The 12324-nt window shown below is 42.0% G+C and overlaps 1 protein-coding gene across 5 annotated transcripts in view; it reads right to left on the reverse strand.

The window, feature by feature from the left end:
• The window catches only part of RUBCN (RUN and cysteine rich domain containing beclin 1 interacting protein), a 94511-nt gene that overhangs the window by 10306 nt on the left and 71881 nt on the right, over positions 1 to 12324 (reverse strand). For 3 of the 5 annotated variants that reach the window (XM_023509019.1, XM_023509017.1, XM_023509016.1), the window contains exons 8-11: positions 10076 to 10165; positions 9222 to 9337; positions 8029 to 8239; positions 6667 to 6768 (exon numbers count right to left, since the gene is read on the reverse strand). In XM_023509019.1, coding sequence (XP_023364787.1) covers positions 6667 to 6768; positions 8029 to 8239; positions 9222 to 9337; positions 10076 to 10165 — 519 coding nt within the window. Of the gene's footprint in view, positions 1 to 4795; positions 4871 to 6666; positions 6769 to 8028; positions 8240 to 9221; positions 9338 to 10075; positions 10166 to 12324 lie in introns of all 5 variants that reach the window. The other 2 variants (XM_023509020.1, XM_023509018.1) reach the window with 2 other exon arrangements.

The following is a 12324-nucleotide window of genomic DNA, read 5'->3' on the forward strand; positions in this document are numbered from 1 at the left end:
CAGCAGAGGTACAAAGAGGTCAGAGGTACATGCAGGTACTTCCTAGCTAATCATGAATACTTCCAAGAGTGCTGAGGAGCACATGGCTTTAGAGCAGTGGTTCTCAACCTTCCTAATGCTGCGGCCCTTTAATACAGTTCCTGTGGGTTGCGACCCACAGGTTGAGAACTGCTGCTTTAGAGGAAAGGTCCTACCTCCAGGAGTGGATGGAAAGAGGTAGCACTTGATTCCAAAAGGGACATGACACCTGACACTGGACAAGTACCCCAAGGCTGTATGGATAGCAGGCCTATACTGTATCTTGTTGTTAACTCTTTGGTCAGCTCAAGCAGATGACTAAGTTGACATGGTGGGAATATTAGCTGAGGATCTGAGTAAAAGCAGACCAAGGTCAAAGACAGATAACTAAGGAGTAAAGAGAGAAGAGGAATCTATCCATTCAAATGGATAGATCAAATGTATCCCAAGTGACAGCACTTCAGAAAGAAGTCTGACAAACTAACCCTCCAAGTGGAATTAAGCATAGTTATGAAACTTTTTATTGATTTTTGTTAACAAAACAAATATATATTTTCCAAGAGAACTGATTTCAAGTGCTTTTAATGCTAAGGCTATTAATACTGATTGAAAAAAGTTATAAAGACAAACAAAAATATGACATATAATGAGGAGAAGAATTTGCTCCATGTCTAGACACTGGTATTAGGTGATCGGGAAAGAACTGGTTACAATTTAGGTACCTTAGCAAAATATGAAAATTTTTAAGTAAAATAAATGAAGCACAAGAAGATTCAGCCTCAGACTTTACTGGCTAGTCTGATGTTGGTTCCCATCCTGTTTTCCTTCTAGCAAATGAGGTGATACCAAACACATCTTGGAATCCAACTCCAATGAATTTTCTGTAATAGCTAGCTCAGGAGAAATACTTTACAAAGGAGAACCATAATTATTCTTGTTTTAAAAAGAGGGGAAAAAAGCCAGGCGTAGTGGCTCACACCTGTAATCCTAGCCCTCTGGGAGACCGAGGTGGGTGGACTGCCCTGAGCTCACAGGTTCGAGGCCAGCATAATTAAGAGTGAGACCCATCTCTGAAAATAGCCAGGCGTTGTGGCAGGTGCCTTGTAGTCCCAGCTATTTAGGAGGCTTAGGCAAGAGAATCACTTGAGCCCAACTGTTTGAGGTTGCTGTGAGCTATGATGCCATAATACTCTACTGAGGGTGACAAAGTGAGACTCTGTCTCAAAAAATAAAAAATAAATAAATAAATAAAAATAAAGAGAGAAAAAAATTGATTAAAAAGTAGGGAGAGACGAAGAAACAACTGATTACCTAAAATTGGATAAAATTTTAAAACTTGCCAGAAAATGTAATTTTCTTTCTTCTTTATAGTATATTATGCCATCTATCAGTTTATTTCCTTTCAGCTCCAAATCTGCCCTTACTTATTTTTGCTTGCTCTGTGATAATGGAGCTGGACCCTTAAATGTTTCTCCTTTGCCAGGAGGCACGATGTTAAGCTCTTGTCAGTAGAGGGCACTGGAGGGATGCTGAAAGAGCTGCTGTTCTGGTATGCTTTATCAGCTGACTCCTGCAGTGCATGAGAATTTCCCTGGCAAAGCATGCCTTGGGCAGCTTTGCAGCAGATAGCCAGGAGTGGTAACCCTCATAACAGCAATCTTTGGTACCCTCTGGGAGAGCTTCCTGTGGGAGCTTTTTTCCAGTGAGAGCCATAGGTTCTCTTTAGCACCTCCGCATCAACTGCTTTCCCCAGTACTCTGTGAGTCCTGAGGCAAACCACCTCCCTGGGGGCAGCCTTCCCCAGCTTCCCAAAGAATGGCTTCCTGGCAAGAGTCATTGACATGACGTGTCCTCCTGGATAGTGTCCTCTGGTATGTGTACTACCTTGGGGCAGCTCTGCATTTCAGAGAACCTCCACCATCCAGTAAGCCAGAAGGTCTAGGTCTCAGCCATAGGGATGTGGCCCTTTTACATTTGGTCCTTCCCTAAATGTTCTATCTCTTACCTGCTCTTCCTGTATTCTTTAGAGTTCTCTTTACTGCTTATGAGTCAATCTCCCATTACACGAATCTCCCATTATCGTTACTAATTTTTTATATTAAGCTTTTCCTATTCAAATTACTGTGTGGTTTCTGTCTTCTCTTGATTGCACCTTAACTAGATACACATATGCAGAAGACTGGAACTCTAGAAGAATACATGAAGATAAAGAAGTGATGAAGATGTAACAGAAGAGGATGAAGAGGGAAACAACAACAAAAAAGACAAAAACAAGCATAACAAAACCCTAAAACCAAAGAAGCTGAAAAGACCACTTGGGGCTGGGAGCTTATGAATAGTCTCAAACCAATTTAACAGAAACCATCAGTAGAAATAGATGAAGTCAGCTCAGCGCCTGTAGCTGAAGTAGCTAAGGTGCCAGCCACATACACCTAAAGTGGCAGGTTCGAATCCAGCCCGGGTTCGCCAAACAACAATGATGGCTGCAACCAAAAAAACAGCCAGGAGTTGTGGCGGGTGCCTGGGGTCTCAGCTACTTGGGAGGCAGAGGCAGGAGACTCGCTTGAGCCCAGGAGTTGGAGGTTGCTGTGAGCTGTGATGCCACAGCACCACAGCACTCTACCCAGAGGAATAGCTTGAGGCTGTCTCAAAAGAAAAAGAAATAGATGAAGTGAAAGAAGCCAGATACAAAAGATCATGTATCACATATTATTATTCACTCCATTTATATGAATTGTCCAGAAAAGACTAATCTATACAATACATTGGTCATTGACTAGGGATAGGGGTATGAATAGGAATTAGCTGTGAATGGGCAGAAAGGATCTTACTGGGGTGATGAAAATGTTCTGGAAATAAATTGTGGTGATGGGTATAAAACTTGGTAAATTTATTAAAAATCATAGAGTTATATACTTGAAGTGGGGAAATTATAGTACATAAAATTTTACCATAGTAAAATTGCTTTAAAAGTATTATTTCTGAAGGACAGCATTAAAAAAAAAGAATAGATGATGGGGGCAGCACCTGTGGCTCAGTGGGTAAGGCAATGGCCTCATATACTGAGGGTGGTAGGTTAGAACCCAGCCCCAGCCAAACTTCAACAACAACAACAAAAAATAGCCAGGCATTGTGGTGGGCACCTGTAGTCCCAGCTACTTAGGAGCCCGAGGCAAGAGAATTGCCTAAGCCCGGGAGTTGGAGGTTGCTATGAGCTATGACACCATGGCATTCTACCAAGGGCGATAAAGTGAGACTTTGTGACTTTAAAAAAAAAAAAAAGGTTATTTCTGATGCTTTGCCAAAGGACAGAATCTCACTTTATCGCCCTCAGTAGAGTGCTGTGGCGTCACACAGCTCACAGCAACCTCTAGCTCTTGGGCTTAGGCGATTCTCTCGCCTCAGCCTTCCGAGTAGCTGGGACTACAGGCACCCACAACAATGCCCGGTTATTTTTTTTTGTTGTTGTTGTTGCAATTTGGCCGGGGCTGGGTTTGAACCTGCTACCCTCAGTATATGGGGCTCGCACCCTACCCACTGAGCCACAGGTGCCGCCCTACCAAATTCTTTATGTTGGAAACACTACAAAACCTTTTAGCTATTTTGAAATATACATTGTTAACTATAGCCACCCTATTATGCTAATGAACATGGCAATTTATTCCTTCTAACTATATGTTTGTACTCATTAACTAATCTCACTTCACCCCGCCCTGCCCCCATACCCTTCCCAGGGTTTAGCAAATACCATTCTACTCTCTACCTCCAAGAGATCAACTTCTTCACTGAGTAAGAAAATGTAATATTTGTCTTTATTGCTTTAAATCTAATCTTATGTAATTATTTCAAATTCTAGTGTTTGACAATGTTAACATCATAATTGTTTAATAAAAAGTTCTGAGTTTTGGTTGTGCTGTTGTTTTTTTTTTCAGACAGAGCCTCACTTGGTCACCCAGGCTACAGGCTAGAGTGCCATGGCATCAGTCCAGCTCAGGGCAACCTCCAACACCTACGTTCAAGCAATCCTCCTGCTTCAGTCTCCTTTATAGCTGGGACAACAGGTGTCTACCACAATGCCTGGTTGTTTTTCTATTTTTAGTAGAGATGGAGTCTTACTTTTGCTCAGGCTGGTATTAAACTCCTGAGCTCACATGATCCTCCTGTCTTGGCTTCCTAGAGTGCTAGGATGGGAGGTATGAGGCACCTCACTAGACCTATTTACATGTTTAAAGCCATTTTGAGTATGAAACTGCTAGTTTCTTTTAGTTAACTACATCTACAGAAAGCCTACTTATTTAGATCATAAAGTGATTACTAAGGACAAACATATGGCAGTAAATCCTAATTCTATATGAAGTATCAAGCAAAGATAGCTTTCTGAAAGTTGGCTCTACAAATTCAAAAGAGACACTAAGCTTTATACCATTCTATCCTACTTTTGCTATCTGAATGTGTAGCAGTAGCTTAGGTATAGGTTCGAACTAAAATTCTTCATGACCACTCCTTCCTAAACGGTCCAGGGCCTCTATCAATCACAATGACCACTTAATCTAAAATTATAACTGCAGGGAAGAATCAACAAACTTAATGAAGAAGACTGTTGGGGTCATATGAGGAAGAATATGTGAATATCTAAATTGCTTATGTCCAGTTTTTTCCATTTAGTTCAAAGTCCTATACCTTGACAGGTATTAAATGATCACTTGATACAAAATAACTCCTCTAATATTTACATACATGCATGTGTGAGCACATCCACGCTTCCAACACAGGCTACCTGAGAACATGGAGGCCATCGACACTGAGAGTCCATTCTTTGACATGTGAGTCAGGTTAGATCCTTCGCTACCATCTGTGCAATAACGATTGTAAAAGGGGGCCCTTTAGAATGCTGACAGGAAGTAAACTGATGACAATGACAGTTCTGTACCCCATGTTCCTGGAATCAGAACTTGATTTTGATTTAACAAAAGGCTTTTAGGAAGTTACATCTGCAGGTAGGCACTCACTGTGATGAGTGTACTGTGGTGTACACCACAGTCCCTCACAACAAAGAATCACCTAGCTTAGAGGTTAAGAAAACCCTGTCTTAAATCTTTAAATTTAAGAAACCCTGTCTATAAGGGTTTCTGCTCTGAACTGACTAGAAAAATAGTTGATTAAACATCTCTTTGGGGCACACAATAGCATCAACATTTCCAACAGGGTGTACTTTGTCATCCATAGGCAGGTTCCTCTCAGACTGAACTGCTTCCCCTGGCTCCCTACTTAGCTTTAGGAAAAAAGGTTTAATAGTCAAGTGGATTGTTCCACACCCAGTAAAGCAGAATGTTCTGAATTTACCCTCATGAAATTCTGATTACTGATCCTGAGAGAGAGGGCAGAACTCTTTTACTTTCTTCTAATTAGAAGAAACTTGAAGTCAATCATAGACTATGGTATAATTAATAATACATATTTGATCTTCGTTCCTGGTTCCTGGCACAGAGATCCTAAAACTCTTAGAATACCTTGAATCATAGCAATGTCCTTTATTATTTAAAAGGAGCCCCCTTTCAAACATACTTTAGTATATGTTAATAGGGTGGCTCTTAGCAAGCCCCTAGATAGCTTCAGAATGGGAACTGGTCACCACAAAAACCAATCACATAATTAAAAGATTTGAACTTTCCCTCCCCCTTCATCTCCAAGGAGGGGAGAAAGGCTGATGATTGAGTTTAATTACCAATGACCAATAACTTAATCAAGCAGACTTCCATAATAAAATTTCAATTAAAAACTTGGAATGAGGTTTGGGGGAGCTTCCCAGTTGGTGAACTTATCAATGTACTAGGAGTGTAAAGTCTTGACTCCACAGGACCAGAGGTTTCTGTGCTTGGGACACTTCAGGACCTTGCCCTACATACCTCTTCATGTGGCTATTTGTTTATAATAAACTATAAATATATCATTTTCCTAAATTCTGTGTCATTCTAGTGTATTACTTAACCTAGTAGCAAGGGGGTCATGGGAACCCCTGAATCTGTAACCAGGTGAACAAAAGTGCAGGTAGCCTGGTGAATCGACTTGTCTCTGGCATCTGAAGTGAAGTAATCTTACAGGATTCAGCCTTTAAACCCTGGGATCTGTGCTAAACTCCAAGTAGTTAGTGTCAGAACTGATTGTAGGACACCCAGCCAGCAGCAAGGAACTGAAGAATTGTTGAAAAACCACATACAAAGAAAAAAATGGAGTTTTAAGTGACTATTATTGTCATGGACAGAAATCAGCTACATTAAGGAGAACAAAGAAAGATCTCCTGGAGATCTGGAAAATATGTGTAAAAATTGAATAAGAGAATAGGAATCTAATTTCATGTGGTATAGGCCAACCCTAGGAGCTAGAAGGAAGAATCAGAGTGAGAACCCAAGAAAAAGATACCATTGAGGACTTCAACAGCCAGCCCATTCCACTTGAACCACTTCCTGTTCTTTTCTGCTTAAACTTTAAAGGGATTTTCATTTTAGCCAGACAGGGTGTCCCATACCACAGCTGACAATGATCTATAATGGACCATAATGAAAATCTTTTACTTAGGAAAAGCTTCTCAGCTATGATTCTAAATTGAAAAAAACAGGTAATGAAAACTAATAGAGTGTCATTTCTTACCTTGGATTTCAAATTCATCAACCTCATCAGCAGAGCCAGAATCAGAAAACTGTGCTGAATCACGTGAACTGAATTGGGAGCTGCTGGAGGTGACTCGACAGCCTGTTGTGTTAAAAAAGAAAAAGTAATAAAGAAAACAGAAAGTGGTATCACAATAAAAGGGTCCTGGTACCCTTGATGTCTGGATTATGATAAATAAATAAACAAATGAAAAAAAAGGGGGGCCTTGTATGATTTCTTTCTTTCTTTTTTTTTTTTTGAGACAGAGCCTCAAGCTGTCCCCCTGGGTAGAGTGCCGTGGCATAGCTCACAGCAACCTCCAACTCCTGGGCTCAAGCGAGTCTCCTGCCTCTGCCTCCCAAGTAGCTGGGACCACAGGCACCAGCCACAACGCCTGGCTATTTTTTTTTTTTTCGGTTGCAGCCATCATTGTTGTTTGGCAGGCCCAGGCTGGATTCAAACCCGCCACCTTAGGTGTATGTGGCTGGCGCCTTAGCCACTTGAGCCACAGGCGCCGAGCCTGATTTCTTTTAATTTTTTATGTTTTGACCTTGTATGATTTCAACAAAAAGAAAGACAGCCTTGGCTGCAAGTGACATGTTGGAATAGAAACTAGCACTTCTTGCTGGTTTATCCCTTTAGAAAGTTTTAAGTAAACGGAAAGTACTATATCTGGAAAGCAAATCTGGACCAGTGTTCTTAGTTCCCCTCATATTAGAAACCTATTTTGGAGGCGGGCATGGTAACCTGTGCCCAGGAAGTGAAAACCAGCCAAGCTGGGCAAGGTGGCACACACCTCTAATCCCAGCACTCTGGAAGGCCAAGGTGGGTAGATTGCCTGAACTCGAGTTTGAGACCAGCCTGAAAAAAAGAGCAAGACCCCATCACAAAAAAATAGCTAGGGGTTGTGGCAGCTGCTTGTAGTTCCAGCTACTCAGGAGGCTGAAGTGAGAGGATCGCTTGAGCCCAGGAGATTGAGGTTGCTGTCAGGTATGACACGACAGTGCTTTACTGAGGGTGACAAAGTAAGACTCTGTCTCAAAACCAAACCAAAACAAAACAAAAAAACCCAGCCTAAGCAACATAGCAAGACTCTATCTCAAAAAGAAAATAAAAAAGAAACTTATTTTGAAAAGGAACTATTTTTGATGTAGGAAACAGATGAACTCTAGGATAAATATTCCTAGAATGGTAGAAAAAAAAGTAGAAAAACATAGAATTATCTCCCTGACAGCAGTGGAACCCTTGCTTTAAAGGGTATAACATCCCAAATGAAAACCAAAAAGAAAACCCACAAGGCACCAAGTCTTATCCTGAAACCTTAAGAATGCGGGAACAGAATTGTTCATGGGCTTCACTCACTTCCATGCTCAGTGTCCTGGTATATGGGGAACATATTCTTGGTTCGGATCTCCTGGCGTCGAAGGCGGATCTTCTGCTTCAGTTCTTGGATTTCTCTATCACTGTCTTCCTCCTCCATCTCCTCCTCTTCTAGGCACTGGCTCATCATATTGCATTTCATCAGCTCAATGGCAGCAATCAAGGACTCTGAGATGCTGAAGTGGGCATTCTCCTGCAGGAAGGAGAGCAGCAAAAGTTGCTTGGCAAGGGGTCATCGATGATAAGGTTAGAAAATGGAGCTTCTAAAATATGTACCACTTTTATTGAAGACACCCAGGGAAAATATACATTTTTACTATAAGGAAAGCTAATGGCCAGAAAACTTGTTCAAGATTCTCTTTGCTCTCTTACCTGGCCATGCCGGTCCCTTCGTGCCCTGCTTTCTATACAAAAAAGAGGCCCAGGATTTTTTTTTTTTTTTTTGAGACGGAGCCTCAAGCTGTCGCCCTGGGTAGAGTGCTGTGGCCTCACGGCTCACAGCAACCACCAACTCCTGGGCTCAAGCGAGTCTCCTGCCTCAGCCTCCCAAGTAGCTGGGACCACAGGCGCCCGCCACAACGCCTGGCCATTTTTTGGTTGCAGCCATCATCATTGTTGTTTGGCAGGCCCAGGCTGGGGATTCGAACCCGCCACCTTAGGTGTATGTGGCTGGCACCTTAGCCGCTTGAGCCACAGGCGCTGAGCCGAGGCCCAGGATTTTAATCAGACTCTTTCCCAAAGTCATATACCTATATAGGATATGTCTCAGGATAAAATTATAGCTTTGTAAACTATGAAATGTTACACAGATGTTATTTATTACATATCTAAGCCTTTGACCAAAGTATAGATATTGGTTCTGGAAATAGTATTTACCTAAGTTCCAAGGTCAAGAGAACACAATCATATGGAAAAAATTGAAGATTTCTCTGCCCTGGTGGGCTTTTAAGATAAAGTCGATAATATTTTAGACTTGACAAGGAGCACACATTCCCTAAAGAGTTCCTCGGAAACAGAAATCACTTTTCTATCACCTAAAGACAGCAAACCTATCTTTACTGCACAGTACTCATGTCACTGCTGTGTACCCCAAATTTCATTACAACAAATGGTGCTACAGACCCTCAGGCCAGATCACTCAACTCATTAGCTCTTCAGCCCCTTAGATTCCTCACCTTTTCCAGGTCTGCACAGCTGCCAAAGTCTTGCTCAGAGAGGTAGCTGATGAGTGACTGTCCTTCTGATGGTCTTCGGAACATCCCTTCTCCTGAGCATAGGTACTGACCACCCTCTGTGGGGAAATGTAACATGGATGTAAAAAGCTTTGATTTGAAATGTGAATCTGTATCAGCCAAGCTTCTTTGAGGAGTCTGAAGATTTTAACACTAAAGACGTTCCCAAGTCTTCCCTGGTAACTAGGAATTAAAGGTTGAAAAGAAGATGTCCACCTTCTAAAAAAGGAATTACTTAGACTCTTAGAATCCCAAATCAATAAGCCTGTTGGTTGGAGAAAGGTGGACTAAATGGAGGGAGCCTAGAGACAAACCTTTTACCATCTAAATTTAAAGACAACTTACTCTCCCTCCTACCCCACCAAAAAGAAAAAAATAATTAAGTTGTTTAAACCCAGTACTGAGAGTCGGAAAAGGGCACACATGGCTTCATCCTGTGCCTGATTTGCACGTAGAGCTTGTCTTCTGGTAATTAAGTCCAGATGTTCCAAGGTCTCTTTCCAAGGTCCCTCTCACCCACTCAAAGAGACATTCCATCTGGATCAACTGACACATGGTGGTGACACCCAAAGCATAAGACAAGGTGGGACCCCTAAGTCAGCGAGGAATAAGAGAAATGGCAGGGAGGTGTGATTTCTAGCACAGGGGTTGAAAATGACAAATGGGCGGGTGAGACTGTACTGTGTGTGCCCTCCACAGAGTTGAGATGAACCCCAATGCTCAGAGCTTAGCAGGCACAAGGGGAGAGCAGAGAAAAGATACAAATTTTAGCCCTGGCCTTCCTAGTACTCACTTACCATACTCCATGTACAGAGAGCTGGGTGTGCTGCCTTCACTGCCTTGACCAGATAAGGGGCCTTTCAACTTCGACTTATCATTGCAGGATTCTAGTGACAGTGACCACCAGGGAGTAAAAACATACACACAAAGTGAGCAACAGATACATTCTCAACTTTGGAGTTTCAACAGTTAACGGCATTCATTTCCAAAGCCCTCCCAAACAGGAAAGAGGTGGCACACCAAGAGAGAACAGCCCAAGAAGACAGGAAACCATGGAGGAAAGGAGCTGGGAAGTCGGCACATTCTCAGTGGAAAAGAAGAAACATGATTCAGAATGGGGCAACACAAAGGTGAAAAAGAATCAAATCAAAATGGATTCATGAAATCTTTTATTCCATCTTTTAACCAAACTTATAGGAATATCAGCCAATTTCTACCCTCTTGACAAAACAATTTAGAAAACAGTCTTCAGACGGCAAAACAAAGATAAGCACATTGAAACTTTTCTGATACCTCCATACTAGGTTTTAAAGTAATATCAGAGGCCAGGCCTGGTAACTCACGCCTGTAATCTTAGCACTCTGAGAGGCCAAGGTAGGTGGATTGTCTGAGCTCATGAGTGCAAGCCCAGCCTGAGCAAGAGCAAGATTGTATCTCTAAAAACAAAAATAGCCGGGTATTGTGGCAGGCACCTGTAGTCCCAGCTACTTGGGAGGCTGAGGCAAGAAGATCACTTGAGCCCAAGAGACTGAGGTTGCTGTGGCACTCAACCCAGGGTGACAGAATGAGACTCTGTCTCAACATAATAAAATAATGATAATAAAAATATCAGAAGGACTTGGGAGGTTTAGGGAGAATTACTTGAATCCAGGAGTTTGAGACTTGCCTGAGCATCATAGTAAGACCCTGTCTAAAATAAAATAAAATAAAATAATTCAGAAGGTTCCTATGCACTAAGGAAACAAAATAAAATCCAGTAATGTCCTAAAAGAAGCATCAAGGCAATGCTACAGAAGCCAAAGAAAAGGGCCTTGTAACCAAAGGGCTCAGTCACAGAGCTATGGGCCTATCCTTATTGGAAAGGGAAGGAAGAGGTTTCAAGAGAAGGCTGGCAAAGTAGCAAGTGCCTAGGAATAGTAATAGTGAGAGTTGCAAGTAGAAGCAGGCAAGATTTGTAGGAAATGAGAAACTGATGTTCTTCAAAACAAAACACAAAATTTCTAGTGCCACGGAAAGAAGAGCAGGTAGAAAACCACGTGGGTGCTTGAGAAATGAGGAGGCTGCTGAGGGAGAATAAACGTCTGCGCTGCATCTGACTCATTTCGCTGACAGTGCCAACCTGCAGCTGCTCCTCTCACAAAAATGCTACTATACAGTAAGAGATAATTTTGTGTTTTCCTTAGGCTTCAAAAACTTCTGGTGGCCTTGGCCTTGGTGGGCTCTGATCCTCTGAGGAACAAACTGAGGGCAAATTAGCAGTCACCACCATGCTTTGGTAAAAAATCATGTCTTAGTAGGGACGTTCAAGATCTGCAGTCAAACCAGCACACAGCACCAACCCCAATACCATAACCTTACTTCTTACAAGTGCTCATTCAGCCTTTGCATATACTGAAATCACTACTCTTGAAGCTGTCCATTTGACTAATTCTCAGAATCTTCTTGTACTCACTTGATATCGGCCTTCTTATAATTTCTCATCTCAGGAACAATAATGCTCTTCTGAATAATGATTTTATAGACTTTATTCCTTTTTAACCTTCTCCTTTCCAAGCTAACACACCTAGTGACTTCATCCATTTCGAGGACACCATGATTTTCAGTCCCCGCTTACCACTCTGTCTTCCAGACACATTCTAGTATTAATACATGTATCTCAATGAATTATGCTACCCAGAATAGAACACAAAACTTGATTTGAACATTAGCATGAAAACCAAGGAAATAGACTGAAGTCACTAGAAAAATCCCGTGCAATGGACTGAATGGGATGCAGGAACTTAGGGGAATGAAGACAAGTGAAAGAAAAAGGAAACAGGGAACTCCAGGAGATGCAAAAAGCATGCAAGCACATCCAAAACCATAAAAAGGGGATAAAATACAATCTGGTGTTAATTCAAGGAAAATAAAGTAATCCATAGAAGTAATGAGTCATTAGAATTCAGCCATGGGGCTTGGCGCCTGTGGCTCAAGTGGCTAAGGCGCCAGTCACATACACCTAAGGTGGCGGGTTCGAATCCAGCCCGGGCCCGCCAAACAACAATGA

Source organism: Otolemur garnettii, unplaced genomic scaffold, assembly GCF_000181295.1.
Source record: "Otolemur garnettii isolate 467f Iridium unplaced genomic scaffold, OtoGar3 scaffold00310, whole genome shotgun sequence".
NCBI classification, from domain to species: Eukaryota; Metazoa; Chordata; class Mammalia; order Primates; family Galagidae; genus Otolemur; species Otolemur garnettii.